This window comes from Ursus maritimus, unplaced genomic scaffold (assembly GCF_017311325.1).
Source record: "Ursus maritimus isolate PB19 unplaced genomic scaffold, ASM1731132v1 scaffold_1, whole genome shotgun sequence".
In the NCBI taxonomy this organism is placed as follows: Eukaryota; Metazoa; Chordata; class Mammalia; order Carnivora; family Ursidae; genus Ursus; species Ursus maritimus.
This window is the reverse complement of record NW_024423343.1, coordinates 72,143,148-72,163,241: the sequence shown is the minus strand read 5'-3', so window position 1 is coordinate 72,163,241 and position 20,094 is coordinate 72,143,148. Positions and strand designations below refer to the sequence as shown.

General features: G+C 37.3%; 1 protein-coding gene across 2 annotated transcripts in view; it reads left to right on the top strand.

Annotated features, from left to right (window-relative positions):
- Positions 1 to 20,094, top strand: part of GPD2 (glycerol-3-phosphate dehydrogenase 2) — a 137,334-nt gene that overhangs the window by 66,455 nt on the left and 50,785 nt on the right. For both annotated transcript variants that reach the window (XM_008686991.2, XM_008686990.2), the window contains exons 4-6: positions 3,382 to 3,506; positions 4,785 to 4,882; positions 5,924 to 6,087. In XM_008686991.2, the coding sequence (XP_008685213.1) occupies positions 3,382 to 3,506; positions 4,785 to 4,882; positions 5,924 to 6,087 (387 nt within the window). The remainder of the gene's footprint in view (positions 1 to 3,381; positions 3,507 to 4,784; positions 4,883 to 5,923; positions 6,088 to 20,094) is intronic.

Below are 20,094 nucleotides of genomic sequence, written 5' to 3'. Positions count from 1 at the left end.
TCCCAGAGAGATCTTTCAAGAACATTAATCTGATTTTTCAGCTTAAAACACTTTGGTGGTTCCCCTGACAGCACAATCGTGTTTCTCAAAACAATATCTGAGAATTTCTGGAAAAAAATTGAAATTCTATTCTTTTTATAATCATCATAATAAAAAAAATCAACCAGCAATACCCTTCTCAAACTGGATAACTCGGAACTGAGAACAGTGTTCAGGTTTCACACTTCTGTGGCTTTCATGCCAAATCTTGTATTTTCTGACAAAGCACTTGCTTCTCAAACCAGTCCACGACTTGGAGCCCTGTTCTCAGAGGCATTTTCCTTTTCAGGAGACTCAGGTGTTATTTACTTGTGAGAAACAATTGTCCATTGGACAGTGTCCAAATTCCCCAGGGTGGATGAAAGGCCCTTTGTGATCTGCCTTTTACTATTCCTGCCCCTGGATCTCCTTCACATTGTCCCCAGCCCCTGAGTGACAAGCGGGCCCCTAGATGAGTTGGGCCATCTCAAGCATTTGCCTTTCTCTTGCTTCACTACCGGGTTGTTTTTTGTTTTTTGTTTTGTTTTGTTTTGTTTTGTTTTGCCAGTAATCATTCCCTCCCTTCCTATCTTGAACACACACTCCTCCATAAACTCAGCTTTTCTTGAAGACCCCAACCCCAGGTGCAATTAGAAACTTAGACTGTGCTTGCAGTTATAATCACACAGGGACTCGTGCCATCAATAAGCTACCCCAAAATTGAGTGGCCTGAAACAACCTTTGCTATCACACAGTTTTGGTGGGTCAGGGATCTGGGTGTGCCTTAGCCTGGGTTCTCCGGCTCTGAGTCTCAAACAGGCTGCCGTGCTTCCTAGCAACTCCAGTAGTCGTTGCCACGATTCACTTCCTCACTGGTGGTTGGACTTAGGCCTCAGTTCCTTGTGACCTGTTGCCTGGGGGCCTCCCTTAGTCCATGGTCTTAAAACATGACCATTTGCTTCATCCTGGTAAGCAAGAGAGGGCAAGAGAGAGTTATGGGCAAGACAGAGAGAGCGGGAGTCACAGTCTTTTGTAACCTCATCACAGAAGTGGCATGCTGTAACGTCGTATTCTGTTCATTAGAAGCAAGGTGCTAGGTCCAGTCCACGCTTCAGGGTACGGGATTCCATGCCGGGAGGTGGGGATTACTGGCGACAGGCCCAGGTGGGGAGCCAGGGGCTGGACGGGAGGGCTCTCTCACTCTCATGTCCCTGCCTCTCATGGGGCAGGCATCTTGGTGCCATGACTGGGATTCCAAGGTTAAATGAGAGGTATAGTTTAAATAATCTGGCTCTTAAGTGCCCTTTGAAAGTCAATTCCCTCACCTGATTTTCAGCTGAAGACACAATGGTCTATTTTAGCGCAGGAAGATCTCTCTGTTGGACTTTCTAAGAAAAGGCGAAAAAACTCCCCCAGGCAGAGTCTTCTTAAGAGATTACAAATGTAATCTTGACTATGCAATTTTAGGTTTATATCCTGATTTTAACTTCTTCTTCTTTTTTTTTTGTTGTTGTTTTAGGAAAATAGCGCTCTTTTTTTTTATTATTATATTATGTTAGTCATCATACAGTACATCCCTGGTTTTTGATGTAAAGTTCGATGATTCATTAGTTGCATATAACACCCAGTGCACCATGCGATACGTGCCCTCCTTACTATCCATCACCAGTCTATCCCATTCCCCCACCCCCTCCCCTCTGAAGCCCTCAGTTTGTTTCTCAGAGTCCATAGTCTCATGCTTCATTCCCCCTTCCTGATTTTAACTTCTAACCCAGAGTAAGAGAAGAGTTCTCTGTATCTGCAAATCCAGCGCCTATAAATCTGGTGCACTTACTTGCCGCTCTCTGGGCTGGGAGCGGCTGACAGCTTGGTCCGTGCCGAATTCATTTCTCACGCCAGCACTTTGCCTGGCACTTACGTTCTCCATATTCTTTTAAAATATATGTGCTAACTTGACATATTTTCCTGTTTTTTTTTTTTAATACATTCAGTACTGAATTTACTAAGCATATCTGATAGAGTTTTCACCGTCGAGACTTTAGCAGATTTTTGTCCGGCATAAATGCTTCAAAAGTGTGACCGGGGCCACAGTACCTGTAATTTCTGTGTTATTTTGCAGTTAGTTAGAGCATTAGCACTTTTGCCCTTGAATCAAAGTTCTCTGCTTTTCTTCCCTGGTTTCCAAACATTTTGTCCTTTTGAGTCAAGGGAATCGCCCTGATTTTATCATGACATTTGGGTACAATATTTAAACTGTTAAAAGTTATAAAAACGACCCTTTGGTATTAAATGTAATAAATGCCTCTGAATTGAATACATGCACAGATTCTCTTATATGAGCTTTGCGAGCCCAAACTTCTCTAGTTACATATTCTCATTGTAATTGGATTCTATGACATTCTCTCATCCCCTATGAGTATGCCAGGCATTGAACGTTCCTCATGGCTTGGCGTTGATGTATACGTTGCGTCGTTTGAAGTGTGGGTTTCATCTCTAACTGGTGTATGGCACTTGTAGTTCTGTGGGTCCTACCCAATCCCGAAGCAGCAGGGATGGCTCTGTAAGAAAAGAAAACAAAACAAAGCTGGTTTCATCCCTAAGAGGTTTACTGCAACCCTCAAAGAAAGGGGCAGAGACATGACTTCTAGAACCAACCTCTCTTTGCTCAGCCTCACCTTTACTGAGAATATTGTCTTGTCTTTACTCATGGATACTCTGCACTGGGTTTATTTGTCCTGGCTTGTATTTTTCTTTGTAATTCTATAATACTGTGCTTGCGTGTCTTAGACTATAAATCCCTCAGTGTCAGAGGTCATTCTCTTCCTTCTTCTTCCCTTTTGATGCTTTTGGTCTCCCCCCCCCCCCATTTTATACCCACTCTAACACCACTCCAGAAATAGCAGCCAGCACATAGGAGGTCCGTCTAGATTTATGGATGATGTGTTAAACTGGAGATGAGGGGCTGGAACATGTGAGAGGCTTGTAGTAAGGGTGACTGTGAGTTCCACAAGGCTTTGAAACAACACTGAGTTAACTCTGCATGGGTCAGGATGGGTGCCAGGCTCTCCTTTGACCCTCTAAATGCCCCGGAGTATGTTACTGCCATGAAATTGTACTGTAATATTTTCTAGTTGTGCCTCATTCACAGTTTAATACGCTTCTAGTTCTGGTTTGACTTTTCCCCCAGGAAGAGGCTAAAATCTCTTCATTATAATATAGACAGTGTACTGCACTTTGAATACAAATTTATCCATGTTCAGAGTCATTTTTCTTGTGATTGTCTCTACCCTGGAGAAGTGCCTTTAATGAATTACATACAAATTGTGTAATTTAAGAAGTTAATTTGGTTTTCTGGTTACACAGGACTAAAAACAGCCCTTGTAGAAAGAGATGATTTCTCATCAGGGACCAGCAGCAGAAGCACTAAATTGATCCATGGTGGTGTGCGGTATCTTCAGAAGGCTATCATGAACTTGGATATTGAGCAGGTAATTGTGTATGCTGGTTGTTAAACAAAAATTGCGACTATGCTTTTTTCTACCCAATTAAATCAGGTGTTTTTTTTTTTTATGGCTTTTAACATTTCTTCCTGTTGGAAATACCTATTTAGTGTGTATTCTGCTGGAATATCTTTCAGGAGAGGTGTGCCGGCTCTTTCCTGTAGCATCATGTTTATGGGTAATCAGGGGCTTTTTCCATGCAGGCATGTCAAGGTAGCAAATTTACAAAATCACCTTTGGATATGTTGCGTTTTGACAATCGTGATGGTTTGTTTGTTTGTTTGTTTTGCCCACGGCTACCCAAGTGCTACTTTCCAGGCAGTTTCGGGGGGCCGTGTTGTAATACAGGAGTGTTAAATTGAGCCTCTTAACTGTAACTGCTATCATCCGCTCGTATTGCCACTGACATGTTCTTAAGGAAAAGATGATCTGAGTCATGCTTTTCTTATGTCACACTTTATTGTGTCCGGTCTGCCACCATTTGAAAACTGCCAAGGCAGTGTGGAAGATGACATTTCCCAGAGGGGTAAAAAAAATCAGTTGAACCTCCCTATCTGCTTCTGGTACATGAAAAACACAGCAGTGCTAACTTGACATTGTCAGTTTCGAATGTGTCCTCTTTTCTTCCGTGTCTCTTCGGCATCATGATGGATGCAAAGAAAAGAGCATGGGACCTAGAGTCAGATGACTCGTGATGTGTTCCAGCTGATTTATTCAATGTCTATGAGCCTCAGTTTTCTCATTTTTAAATTAGTGTTACAATAGCAATGCTGGCTTTTCAGAGAGGCATAACGAAGACGAAAGGAGTCAGAACAAAAGCTTTTCTGTAATCTGTAAAATACTGTGCAACTCCTAAGTATTATCTCTGCTTGTGTTAGTGGAGGCAAGGGGGGAACATTTAGCGTGAATTTGAACAATCTGTTATTTCCTACACGGGGAAATATTATAGAGGACTGAGAAGGCGGACAATACAGAGAATGCAAGATAAATTGTTACAATAATCTTGTAACTCAAGTCAGGAAAAGATCTTACACCTGGGAACTCTGACAGCATGTTTTTCTCCTATGCAAATACAGTTAAGGTTTCTAAAAAATCTTTCAGGTTGACAGCATGATGTATTATTAGAAATTTGATTAGGAGGGAGCTATCCTCACTCAGAGGTAGAGAGGTTTCTGTGTATCAATCAGTTGGCAGGGTGTCTATTTGCCATTTGAAAATATTATGATCTGTTACTGCCAAACTAATTTTCTCTGTTTTGCTTTTCAGTATAGGATGGTAAAAGAAGCCCTTCACGAGCGTGCCAACCTACTAGAAATTGCTCCCCATTTATCAGCTCCGTTGCCTATAATGCTTCCAATTTACAAGTAAGCCTTTTGATATCATCTATATACTATTTGCTTAACTGAGGTCAATAGAACAACACCGTTTTAATGGAAATAGTCCCTCGATGTGTATTTCTTAATGTACTTTTAATTGGTCCTAATCTTTAATCCTTTTCAAATGTTTGCCTTTGTTGTGTATAAAAGTGTGGCTTTTCCTAAATTACCCTTTTCTGACCCGCCTCTAAGGGCTAGATCTCGAAGGCCGAGGAGGTTATATTCTGTGTTTATAATGAGTAGTTTCTTACCCCAGTTTACTGATAGTCTCTAGAAGAGCAACTGCATTTGCACTGAGGAACAGAAGAGGGTCATTTGGAAACAAAAATGCAGAGTCAAAAAGTATCCTGCTGCAAAATCTGAACCTAACATGGGTCAACTACAAGCCTAACCCGTTTTCGCTCATTTTAAATTTCCAAATTAGCCAAAGCTGAAGTTTGGTTTCGAGGTGTCAGATTATGAATTATACAACCCAGTTTTCCTGATGTTGGTAGAGCTGTCCATGAACTTGCCTTAAGTTGGAATGCCGGTAATATGAAACAGTGGTTTGTGCAACTGCCAGCCACACGAGAGTTGTGGGTGCCTAGAAACAGATTTTATCATTTTTGTCCATATTTTGTCATAGATAGATAGCTTAGGACATCTTAAACCAATGAATCTCTACCCCAGGTGCACATGAGAGTCACCCAGGCCCCCAACCTTCGTCCACTTAAATCAGTCTGTAGACAAGGGAGGCCCAGGTATCTGTATTTATGGTTGGTGCTCCCCAGAAAATTCTCGTATGCGGCCAGATCAAGGAGCACTCACTGCTTTAGGGATGATTCATTTAAAGTCTCGCTGATTCATTTACTTATATAATTCAGCTCAGTTGGTGTCAAAAAGAGTCATGCAGTTCCTCCTGTTTCTTTTGCAGTAAGTATACTTCTAGATACCCATTGCTTTTCTTAAATGAAAAGTATAACTTAAAGTGGCATTCTGTAATGTTCTGCCAGGTGTCTCAAGAAACCTTTCCCCCTATTTATGCTGTAGGTGGTGGCAGCTACCTTACTACTGGGTAGGAATCAAGCTATATGATCTGGTTGCAGGAAGTAATTGCCTGAAAAGCAGTTATGTCCTCAGCAAATCGAGAGCCCTTGAACACTTCCCAATGCTCCAGAAGGACAAACTGGTAGGAGCAATTGTCTACTATGACGGTATGTGGTTTTTCTTTTTACAAGATACTTTTCTCTTACTCATGACCCTTTCAGTATGTTTTTAACGAGATAGTTTTGCATTCTTAATTTTAATGCTGATCTTAGACAACACACAAACGTGTGCGCGCACACACACACACACACACCATTTTGTCTAATACTAGCTGAAAAACTACCTATGGCATTTTGCTTTTAATACTGTTTGTTTTTGCATATTCTTTTTCTTCCTTCATTTCTACCTGTGTCTCATGGTTGGTTTGGTTCATTTTCCATCATTATGAATCTGGACCCCACCCACATGCCATTTAATTTGTTATATGTTTGCCAGTGAATACTTGCCTTATGAATATATTATAATGTTGAAAGCAGCTGAGGATCTGTTAGGTTTTCTAGATGAAACCTCTATTTTCAAGGGGTTATAAACCTAGGGAAAAATGCCCCCTGGGCTGAAACTGACATGTTTGTATTTTGCGCAGGACACAATTCTTGAACATATAATTTATGTGATGAAGGTAGATGAATACACATTGCATCTGTTAAACCAAAGCGCCAGTTTTTATTGCTTACTTTATTGTTGTTAGATGTTTTCTAACAGTAACATTATCTAATATCCATTTGCCATGTGTTCCATGTTCATTCTTTGTATGTGTGCGTGGGTGTGCGTGTATGTGAACTCGATACTTTTACACACTTTTATTTGAAGGAACTAACCACTTAATATATCTCCAGATGGGCCACAGTACAATACAAAACAAAACAGAAAAAGCCATTTCTGAAATTTTACTATAGTTTTAAAGGGTGTATGGAATTGGAAAATAGTTAAGGGATGGATGTCCATTTATAAAATAAATAGCTGGACACAGATAATTAATTGTACATCTTCAAAAAGTCTTAGAAATCTTGGACACAAAGGACAGCTTAGGCTCTGGTAGCTCGGTGGGTGGTGGTTGGTTTTTTTTAAATCCTATAATGTGATCTTTTGTGTTTCATGTTAGATATCTAAACTCTTAGCACGAAGAAATGTTTTTTTTTGGTTTGTTTTCTGTTCGGGTTTTTTTTTTTTTTTTTTGGTCAGGAGACTTTGATATTTATACTTCATGTTATGGGATATACTCAAGGCTACCCCCACCTTTTTTCTTCTTCCCAGTGTTAGATTTCTGAATCAATTTAGCTGTCTGTCATGCTTTCATGTATGAATGCAGAATGTATATGCACAGAGAGGGCGACAGGGACAAACTCAAGAAAATGTCCTAGGAGCAACAATATTGGAAAAACGTTAAGGGTCTTAGACAAACATTAAAAGCTAGAAAATTCACAATTCACGGTGCTTTCCAGCATCTAAGCACCACGGGGGGGGGGGGGGCACTTAACTACTTTTTTGGTGCCCTTGATTGAGCCTACATGTTAAAGGACAACCTTAACTGTGAATTTGCTTTCTCTGCCTCAGACCCTTAATGTTACTCCATTGTAGTTTAATGGGTGATTACATTAAAGAGGATTTTGGTCCAGGAGGAGTAAGAAGACATTCTGCAGATGGCATTCTGTCCATCCTGACAAGGAAGTGTTTGTGCCTTTTGCCTCACGTGACTCATTCTGCCTGCATAAACGCTCTGAAATACTTGGGCGTTTTCTTTACCATGTGATGTAGCAAACACTCACTAGTTTTATTTTTTAGCTCGTGCATGTCTGAATCTCCCTGAGAGGACTGTTAGTGGATGTTGTATCTGAATTTGTGGCATCCTGTTTTTGGGTTGGTCTGATATTTTTAGGAATTATAGATTGTTGTTGATTCTATACAGAGAAACCAAAGGAAATCTATGTCACGTGTGCAGAAGAAACATTATCCAGTTAGAAGCAAGAGGAAGAATTTCTTTAAAATTGGTTTTCATACCTTGTTACCACTTGCAAAATTATGAAGTTAGCAAGGATTATTGAAAAATATAAAAATTATTATTTAAAATCATTTCTAATTGGTATTTGAAGGTTGACTGTAAAAATCTTAAGTCTTGAAGGGGTGAAAATAATTATATTCTAGTCATTTGAAATATACATATATATATACACACATATATGTGTGTGTGTGTTTATTTATATTTATATTTTTATCCTCGTTCTGAAATGATACAGATCCAGCCATGTCATGCTTGAGGTGAGGCAAAACAAGAATGTGAGGCAAAGTGTAATGTTATGGTTTCACAACTATAGTCACAGATGGGGCAACTCCTGTTTTACCTGATGGTGTGATGAGCAAATTAAATATCAATGAAGGAGTAAGGTAGAAGGAGCAGATAAGTAAGGGCATTAGATGCAGTAAGTGTGTGCTCAGAGAAAGGAAGGAATGCCTTACCCCTTGACCAAAAAATAACATTATCATCCTGCCACCAAAGTATTTCAGAGAGGAAAAGATACCTGAACATTTACTATTGCAAATGAAGTCTACACATTGTAATTTATAAGATAAAACTTTCTTAACAAGAAAAAAAATTCTTCTTTATAAATGATCATTATAAGAATGTAATAAGCTACCCCCAAAATTTCAAAATGCACTTGGGCTCTTTGAAATAACTTTTTTTTTTTTTTAGTTAAAAATAATTATTAAGGTATAATTCACATAACATTAAATTAACCACTTTTAAGTGACCTGAAATAACAATTTTTATAACTCCCAACTTGGGAGAATCTTGATTATGGTGAAACAGTGGCACACATAAATAAATTGAATTTCTAAATGCTACAAGAAGTTTGGATACCTAAAAACTCTTATTAGTAATTCATTATACTGTTACTTCAGCATCACTGAAAAGTGAAATATAATGGTGTGAAAATACAGTCAGTCTAGTACACATTGCCGTGAACTTAGACCAGTGGCTGAGACAATCTTTAACCTTCCTCAACACTGAGATGTTAGGGCTGAAGGTGTTCCCTCTGAAGTACAAAATGTACAAAGATCAAAATAGTTTTCTTAATTATTCATAAGAATAGTTCGTCCTGCATAAAAAGTGACGGCCATCGCATTTGATTAAGGCAAGATTTGTTCCTCCACTAAAGTCAATGAGGGCAATAAAATAAATTCCACATACTTTTAAATGTAGTAATTATAGTGGCTATCATGTGCTTGGCATAGGTAAGATCCATTGCCATATTTTGTTGTTAAATTGCTGAAAAACAAACTCACCCATATGGAGGAATAACTACCGTCTTTTTCAGTAAAAAAGTAAATGTCAAATTTCTCAGTAAAATTCATATGAAGGGAAGTTGGGATAGGAAGTGACAGATCAGGTTATATTTTCTTCTTATCTTCTGTCAGAGAAAAAAAACATAGAGTCATCTCACTGATTTTCTGAAGGAGACACAATCCTGGTGTCTCCTACCTGTTTCGTGCCGTCTGCTACCAGAGAGCCATCAGCTGAATGTTGGCTGTGGCCATTACCCCTAGTAAGGTAGGGAAAATGGTGGCTAGCGCAACTCTTCAAAGTCAGCAGGAAGTGTTTAAGGCATGACAGGCTTGGGTGTCTTAGCATGCTGGGAGATATGAACTAGCTTTGGGGGGGGAGTGCCAGTTTCCTAAGGAACTTAGTTTGTCTTCCTCTGTCAACTTGACTTCAATCTCCCTGTTCCCAGAGTATGATCTTTGGTGCCATTCTAGTTGGACTCCAGTTATCCAATCCAGTGCACAGAAAATGGGATGTAATTAAAAATCATTAAATATTTAAAACCATTAAATACCGCCATTAAGCTTCTATAAGATGAAACTGAAGAACAAAATTACAGCTTTAAATTCTTCTTTCTGAGAGTCAAGCTGCTGACAGAGAGAGATGTCTGTTATTTCATACCCAGTGATGTCCTGAAGTATTCCTTATGCACATATGAAAATAGCTACCTACAGGAAATTACTTTAGCTTTCCTAATGTAAATAAAAGTTGGTTATATCCATGTTTCAAAGGGGGAATTAAAGCCCAGGGTTCACTAGAATATTCATTTTTATTCCAGCCTAAAACTCAATAGCATACAAATAGATGAATTCAGCTCGTGAGAGAGCAAAGCCAATTTAATCTCCGGCTCCCCTGAGGTAAATGTAGTTCACGGTCCTGCCCCCACCCCAACCTCAGCTATAATCCCTGGCTCCTGGAGGTAAGAATGCACTGAAGTGAGGAAAATTCTGCAGCAGGATATAATGATCCAAAATGACAGGGACAATAATGACAATGAATTTCATGTCTCCCAGTCATGAGCTGGAGATGCTTGACTAGGCTGACTTATACAATTAAATTGTTACAGGTACAGCAGGAGACGCAGTTAGCTGTGTGCTTTGGGGAACGGTGCCTTTGGCAAAGGGCATATTGTGGAATCCAGACTCTTTTGTTAGGAACAAACTATTACTCCTCTAGGCACGCACCCACAATTGTATACTGTAATAAAAGAAATCCTGGGTTAAAGACAAGTCTTTTAAGGTGTTGATTTTATCTACCATGAAAGCTAAAAAGAAATCAATTACCCAATAACACAAAGGTGATGTTTTGTTTTGTTTTGTTTTCTTTTTTGGTCTTATGCTTTTGTTTTTGTTTTTCCTTTGACTTCCTGGAACATAAGTCAAATCTAAAGATGGTGCCTTTAATCCTCATTTAGAATATTTCAGATATAGTTGTTGAGCTAATTGGGTGTTATCAACTTTAAATCTCACAGACACATTAATTTCTTCAGAGTAATAGAAATAGGTTGAATAAATAACCAAATGATGTGGATGTACAAATAAAATAGAGTACCATTATGCGAGTTTGGGCCCTGTGCTCCTTAATACAATGGCAGGGTTGCTACGGTGATCTCGAAAGCGGAGTGTGTGAGCCGTGCAGGGTGCACAGGACCAACCACTCGATGTAGAAAGAACAGATTAGAACTTCTACTTTGCAGCATTACTATCAAATTCCTTATAAATGTCGGTTTTTACATATGGTTCAAATGTCTATAATATGTGAGTACAAGGATTTATATATATATATATATATATATATATATATGTACAATAGTGCAGGTATGCAATTTATCAATAATTACATATTGAGGTTATATGCTGACATTTACTTTACTTTTGGGACCCTAGACTTAATTTTTCTTTTTTGAACCACTGGGTTAGTAATTTGTCATCATTTTATGTCTTTGATAACTGACTAATTTGAATGTTTTCAAGATAGATGTATTCAGCTACAGGAAAAATTCCCCTGAAAGAGTAAACATCACCAAATCCATTCCTTCATTTCCCAAGGCCCAATTTCTCTGAACTTTGATTGAGGGGGTCTAAAAAACTATCAACAAAGAGGGAGTCTTATCTTGGGGACCTCAACATTATCAAAATTTGGCATGATACATTAAGACTTTATTGTTTTTATTTTTATTTTCCATCTTAAAATAAAAATATCATAAATTCATTTTAACATGTAAAATAGTTATATTCGCCAATAATTCTCAAGGCTCCTAATCCTTTTTTTAGATCCTTATTATTGTACACACCAAGGTATAAAATTATGTAAATAATGATGCATATAAAAGAATACATTTAACATATATACAAAGACCCTGGAATCCATAGACAACCTTAAAACTGAGAACATTACCAATACATTGAGGCTATTTGTGACTTCAAATTGTGAATATTCCTCATTTATTCCTCTTTGCTCTTTCCTAGAAATTACTGCCATTATGAATTTCATTATTAGAGTTCCTTCTTTCCCTTTTTTTATCTTATGTAAATATATTTGAAAACAACCTATTGGTTAGTTTTGTTTTTAAATGTTGTAGAAGTATAATAGGATGTGTTATATAAATTGATGTAAACACTTTGGAAAACAAACACTTCTAATACAGTTAAGCATGCACCTACCTTGTGATTCAGTAATTCTGCTACTAAATATATACCCCAGAGAAACTCTGACACTTGCCCACTCGGAGATATGTACAGAAAAGTGCATAGCAGCACAGGGTATAATTTCAAAAAGGGAAATAATTCAAATATCCATCCAGAGACAGATGAATAACCCATGTATTAACATAATGGAGTAAAACAGCATTGTAACTCAGCTACACTGAACAACGTGGATGAGTCTTAGAAAACGAATGTTGGAAATGGCATAATAGCTCATCTCACAGTTGCAAAGCATTACAATCATACTTGAAAAGTGCTTTCCAAAGTGCTGTAGTGTAATTAAAACAATCAGCGACATGGAAGTATGTGATTTAGGCTTACAAACTTTATTGGGTTTTGAGCATCACATTACGTATCTATGGATTAGGCCTTTACTACCTCACTCACAGTGTATTTTGATATTTAAATGATTTAATAAATGTAACATAACTTTATCAATATAAATCACTATTTAAATATTAATTGTTTTATTTGGGTAAATTTTATGGATATTCTACAGTCCACCAAATTTCTACTTTTCATGTCACAAAACGAAGCATCAGTTCTACTTTATATATATAAAATTTGCAGATTCTTCCAGAAAAAAATTTTGCACAACATTCTTAGGAGTAAGGAAAATTTTGTGCATATAGATATGCTCCAGCTAAGCATATAATTTTTGAAATTGAAGGGTCAAAAAGTACAATATTTTAAAAGAACTTAATCTTAAAATTGTCTATCTCTTAGGCATTCATCTAGAACATATTTAATATTTCTTCTTGTGCATATGTAGTTTACACTTAGAAGTTAAATGAATAATTTTTATCTTGATTTTCTGCTGTCATCTTTTCCATTGTATTTTTCCTCTTGTTTTCTGTGAGTTAGATAAATGAAACTGGCATCACTGCTCACATAGCAGGCATATTCTTTTGCCCCTGAATTCTGCCTTTTTGCTATTCAGTGTATCTGGATACCAACTAATGCTAAATGAAGTTTGACATGTACCCCTAAGAAACAAAAGTTATAAATTGTGGCTTCAAAGGAAACCTTGAATAAATAGGACACATTTGTGTCCACCCAGGCTAACATCTAACATATGCTTTAGCTTCCTGATGATGAGACAGAGCAAAATAGCCCCTAGGAAAGTTTGCAATTGTTTATTGCTCCCTTGACCAGCGTGTATTAAATACCAAGCTTTCATCCCCTTATAATTAGTTTGTAAGAAAATCAAAAGCACACAAAAGTAGATCTGATCAGGTGTAACATACTGAGATAGCAATAGTCCTCTGTATTCTACCCTCTATATGCAAGTTTAAAAACAGTGCAAAATAGTAGGATTTTTTGCATATAAGTTGTTTGAGCAGATAGTTCTGGTGGGTTCACAGCAAGCTATCTGCCTCACACTCTGTTGCTCCACTGACCCATTGTCTTTTAAATTGAAGTATAGTTGACACACAATGTTACATTAGTTTCAAGTGTATCCCAATTGACTTTTTTAAAAAAAGTTGCAGGATCAAAGGCAAAAGCTATTGTATCAAAAATCTCCATGCCTCTTCCTCCCAGTTGACTCATCTATCTTTTTTCTTTTCTTTTCTTTTCTTTTCTTTTCTTTTCTTTTCTTTTCTTTTCTTTTCTTTTCTTTCTTTTCTTTCCTTCTATCACGTATCTATCTATCTATCTATCTATCTATCTATCCATCCATCCATCCGTCCATCCATCTATCTTCTACTATTTTCCAGACATTGTTCCTGGCATTAGGGTCAAATGCATTTAAGATAAGAGTTCTGAGGGTTCAGGTTTTCAGAGAGTTCAGTGCATATATGCCAAATATTGTGGCAACACTTGGTCCCTACGGCCAACAGTGTTTTACATTTGTGTAGCAGAGTATGGTTTTCAAAACATTTTTTCCCCCTCATAAATGATCTTGGTTGACCCAGCTTAGTGTGTATGCTGGAATGGGATATTATGGCCCCTCCCTATTTTACAGGTGAAAGGGAATCCTAGACAAGTACCTGGATCAGTATTTGGACATGTGGGGATGTGAAAGTTTGTTTTGTTTTGTTTGTTTGGGTTAAAAAGAAAAAGAACTTTCCAAAATGTAGATTATAACAGTATGGCTTCTTTTAGCTGCCATTTGGTTTTAAGTGTGTCACACACTTTAACAAAAAATAGCCCAGTAGTTCAACAAAGTATATACATTTTTATGAAAGGGACGTTCTAACATATGTAGAAGAATAAAAATGATAAAATGAACTTACAGTTTAAACACTTAGAAACTCATGATTAAACCTCATCTATATTCTTAGATACTCTCCCCTGCCCTCCAGATAACAAATATTTCATCAACGAATATTTTAGTCTGTATCCTTTTTAAAAAAATATTATTGAATTATAATTGATGCACAATGTCGTATTAGTTTCAGGTGTACGACACATTTATTTGACAATTCTGTACCTTACTCAGTGCTCACCATGGTAAGGGTAGTCACCATCTGTCACATGAAACATTATTGCAATATTATTGACTATATTGCTATAAGTGCAGCATTTTCACCTCCGTACTTATTTATTTTTTAACCGCAGGTGTCTACCTCTTAAATTCATTGTTAAATACTTTTTTTTTTCAAAATACAGCCACATCTAAAATGTTTTAAAAGTAATTTCTGAATATCAGATATCCGTTCATGTTCACATGTCCCCTATAGTCTTATGACCTTAATTGGATCCTGATTTAAAAATCCACCCATAAAACAAATAAAATCCTCATTAAGATTCATGTATGCCAATAAAATCCTTTTATAACTAACAGGTTTCCCACCCCTTCCCTTGTTTTCTCCTTCATTTAACAGTACCTCTGTATTTTCTGTAAAAGTGGTAGTTAGGCTTATTCCAATAATCTGTTGCTGCGTAAGAAACAACACCCAAACTCAGTAGCTTTAAACATTAATATACTCTCTCAAAGTTCTGAGGAAGGAGGACTCAGCTGACTGTTTACCCCTTGGGATCCTTCATACAGTCAGTGAAATGGCTGCTGAGGCAGGAGCGCTAAAAGTTTTCTTACTTACATGTCTGGCTCCTGGGCTGAGAGGACTGGACAGCTGGGAGCTGGCCCAGCATCTCTCTCTCACCGTGGCTTTTCCATGTGGCTAACTTGGACTTTCCCACGGGGTAGTGAGACTTCTTCCGTGGTGCCTGGCTGACCACAATGAGCATACCAAGGGACCAAGGCATAAATGCAAGACTTCTTCAGGTCTAGCCTTGGAAATCACACAGTGTCACTGCTAAAGTGTTGTTAGAGTGAATCACAGGGACAGCCCAGATTTAAGGGATAGGACATTACAAAAGTTAAAAAAAAAATAGCAGCATAATTTATTGGTGAGAGGAGGGACATCTTTGGTGACTCACCACAAGGAGGCTGGATCAAACTGTTTTGTCAAAAATACTTGATAAGTAGTGGTATGAATTTCCATTACACATCTTTCTGCTTTTTTTTTTTTAATCAGTCATAATCGTTGCCTAGATCAATAACAGTATTTCATTAGAGGTTAGGGGGTTACCTCTACGTTTCCAGCTGTCTTTCCAACTTCATGTATTAGTGGGGTTAGTTATAATGTCCCTGCCTTACCCCTTTGCCTACCTTGAGGTACATTTTGTATAAAATGTTATGATAAAATGATTCTTTCCATTTATATACTAGTTTTCAAAAAAATAGGTTAGTTTTTTAACGTTCCTCCAAATGTGATGAGATATTTTTGGATTATTAATTAAACTCATGATTAAATATATTTGATACGTGTCAGTCGATTATTCATGCCCAAATTGCTCTACCTCCTCGAGTTGGTTCCTGAACCCTATTAATATGCTGTCAATAGTCTATGATGACTTCTGTGCCATCTGCTCCAAGATATTTCGGGCTCATCTTGAAACCTTTCTGCCCGAGACCTGAAAACAACCATTTCTCTAATAAACCTTGACTCCTTCCTGAGAAATGGTAATTAGAGACCATAATCTAATTGCTGTAGATGTTCATTGTTATGGATTAGTCATTATTTCTAGGCCCTTCAGTAGAAAGAGTTACAAAAAATTTTTTGTTTGAAGAAGAAGAGCATAATGAATTCTTAGATATAGTTTTACTTCAAATTCAGGAGTACCTGGCTTTTATTTAACCTCATCAGTCATACCTCCAAAAATATTATTATTAAAACCAGTTCAAGATTTTTGTTGTTGCAGCTCTTGTTTGTAGTGTGCATGCCAATGGGAATATAGATACAAATTACTGCTTTTCAAAGCTACTTGAAATAGTTCCTATCAGTGTGGTTATGCCATCTACTAAGAACAACAAATCAATTTAATTTTGTTTTAGATTATTAGGGATCAGGGCACCTGAGTGGCTCATTCGGTGAAGCAACCAACTCTTGATCTCAGCTAGGTCTTGATCTCAGGGTTGTGAATTCAGGCCTCGTGTTGGACTCCACACTGGGCGTGAAGCCTACTTAGATTATTAGGGATTTATTTTTTTAAAACTGTGTTTTTGTTTAATAATTATGTAAAAATACAAGGTTTCTAAGTAAAAAATAGAAACAAGGACTGTTCAAATAAGGTTCACTTCTTTCTGTTTCTTCTACCCTATTCCCTCCTTTTTAAAGATTCCTTTTTTAAAGAAGAATTTTAGTATATCCTTTCATTGTGTGCATGCATATGTATGCACGTGTGTATATTATACGTGCATTTGTATTTGTTCCCTCTACCATTTATTTATTTATTTATTTATTTGAGAGAGAGAGCTTGAGCAGGAGCAGGGGAGGGGCAGAAGGAGAGGGAGAAGCCGACTCCCTACTGAGCAGGAAGCCTGGCCTGACACGGGGCTGGATCCCGGGACCCAGGACACCAAGCTTGATCTCAGGACTCTGACTGAGATCATGACCTGAGTCGACGGCAGATGCTTAACTGACTGAGCCACCCAGGCTCTTTACCATCTCTTAGCTAACAATAGTATCTTGCAGTTTTCACCTAATGTAGTGAGTATTTAATTCCATAGTACTATAAGGAAGCACGAAGTTTTGAAAAGGTGAATTTAAAAAGCATCTAGGACCCACATTTCATGGAATTAAATTTTATACACATATTAGCTTAGATCAAAATATATCCATCAGTACAGGCTTAGCCATCAGTAAGCCAGATTTTCAAGTTGTTTTTCTTCTGTGAATGAAAAGTGAAATCTTAATTTTCTTGGACACAACAAAACAATAGCACATCCATTAGTTTTATCTGCATGGAGAGCTTAAAATTAGGCTGTCTCAAATGCTATCATTATCATTATGTAAAATATGCTCTATTTGTTTAAATTTGCTAAAACCTAGTTCATATCATCTGCTTGTGTTGAATGCCAATCTGTTTGGTCAGACTAAATGTTCATGTTAATTACAGTCTTTTAAGTAGATTGGTCTGTTTTATCCTAAACATGAAATTTTATATTTCTCAGTAAAATTTTACTTTTATTTTCTTCATGTTAATGGTACACTTCAAAATACTTAGACATGAAATAATTTATTGTAGTTTGCAGTTAAGATTTAAAAGTTAGAAGGGTTTTCTGCTTTTGCTTTAGAGACATTAGGAAAACACATGCCCGAGAAATGTAAGCTATAGTTTGACGTGCAGTATATTGAAGCTTAAAGTCCCTAGCCGGTGCAATTTTCTCAAAGTAATTCTCCTTCAGAAATACAATCCTAGAGGTTACATTTAGAAAGAAGGGAGAAGGAAATAATGCTCTTGGCATGCAGGGAAATAAATAAGGAATAAAAAGCTATAATGATTGGCTTTCAGGAACTGATTTCCTTGCTACTTGACTGTATGACAGTGTAATGCCTCACATATCTGTCGGCAGAGCCCCTAGGTGCCCACTGATCTGCCCACTGTAGCATGTTTTCCAGCCTTCTTTCAAGGGGATCAAGAGTCTTTGCCCAGATAAATGTTTAGAAAAGAGAGCGAGCAAAAAACAGCAGTGAAATCCACTTTGGAGTTGTTCTGTGCCCAGTACGCAACAGCTTTCTTAGTGTAGTGGAAAGCCAAGCTGGTGTCTAGCCTCACAAGAAACAGCAGTAATAAAAACATTTCTGCAATAAAAAAGTCCCACACTTTAGTTTCAACTACCAATTCTACAGCCAAGCCCTGGTGACATAATATAGAAAAACTGAAAAAAAGTCAATGTTACATAGTTCTTATAAATAAAACTAACACCTTAGTAGATTCTCTGGAGTCAAACAGAACACTATATTAGAATGTGAATTTCAAATGGGTTTCATTATTACTATTAATACTTACTCATATCACACTTTATAGTAGTTAAACACTCTTCGGATCATTATATCCGCCCACAGAAAACATGAACCACACAACACCTACTTTTCTTTTTAAACTTAGCTCTGCACATTAAATACACACACACACACACACACACACACACACACACACACACACAACTGACTTCCCATGCAGCTTACATAACTACTGCTCCTTTACTATCCAAAACCAAAGAGCTATTCTTGCATTCAGTGGAAAAGTATGACCAATATGTAATTTGCTATCTATTCAGAAGAAGAAGGCTTTGAGAAGAAAATGATGAAAGAACACAATAAGTAGATAAACAACTTTCAGATTAAGAACAAAATCAAATAACTCGTGCTTTATATCTTTATGTCAGAGATAATTAATATATAGCTCTCAATTAACTTGGGATGGGTAATTCCAAAGCCTCTGAGGAAACTGGAAACTCCATATTTTCCAGGAGTTTTATTTTATTTTTTTAAAGATTTTATTTATTTGTCAGAGAGAGCACAAGCAGGGAGAGCTGCAGGCAGAGGGAAAAGCAGGCGCCCCACTGAGCAAGGAGCCCCATGCAGGACTTGATCCCAAAACTCTGGGATCATGACCTGAGCTGAAGGTGGCTGCTTAACTGACTGAGCCACCCAGGCCCCCCCTCTCCAGGAGTTTTAAATCCTTCCACTTTTTAACCTGAGAAATACAACAATGAACGCACTTGGTGATTCATGCAGTTTTACTTTCCTTCACAGAGGACAAAATTTGAAAGACAACTGAGAAGAGGCCTCAGAAAGGTCTCTCAATAATTTTCTGTGTGCAAAGAGCACTGTGAGCTACCTGAAATCTGTTTTGATAAAAGAAGGCGTTTAAATACGTTATTGTTGAAAAAAGTACGAAATAGAGTCTGGAGAAATTCACTATTTCTACCGCCTAAACAGAATACAGTCAACCCAAATTCTTTTTTTCAACAGTAGCCTCTTCAAACAGCCTCTTCAAGCAGTATTTAAAAAAAATAAATAATAGTACACACTAGTTGTAAAAAGTACATATTATATAAAGCAAGATTAATATATATTTTTACCTTTACCTCTATCTTCTACTTGTATGTTTCTTTTTCTCATCACGCTTTTCAGTAAGACTAGTATCTTCATGATTCTTAAGCATGAATAAAGAGAGAAAAACATTTATCCACTCGGTCAAATCTGTTTTTTTTAAGTAACAAAAGACCCTATTTAAAAGAAGCTAAGCATAAAAATTACTAAGCATAATGCAATAAACATACAATTGAGAGTAATATCTAAAATACATAAACACCAAAATGCAATTAAATACCTCACTCACTAAGGTTTAATTATTTTCATTGCTACATTTATTGCTTTAATGTAACTAACTTTGGTCCTTCTTCTCACCCTTCCCCAAATGAATAGAATTGACTCACTCTCCAAATTTTAATTTAGACAACACTTACCTAAATTCCTTTGCTTTTGGTTATTGATCAAGCGCCGGGTTGGGCTCTGTGCTGGGCTTGGAGCCTGCTGAAGATGCTCTCTCTCCCTCTCCCACTGCCCCTCCCCCCCCCCCCGCCCCCCATCTCCTCTAGTGTTCCCCATCCACCAGATTTTGAATAGGTACTTTTCCCTCATTATTTGTACTTTTTGAGCTACAAACTTTAGACTATTCCCCCCTTTAATTCACTTTGAATTTTGACATTTTAACCATTTTTCACAGATACTAACTTGAAATTTTAGAGACAGCAACAGAGCTAGATCCTATCAGCTCTTTTATTGAAATGA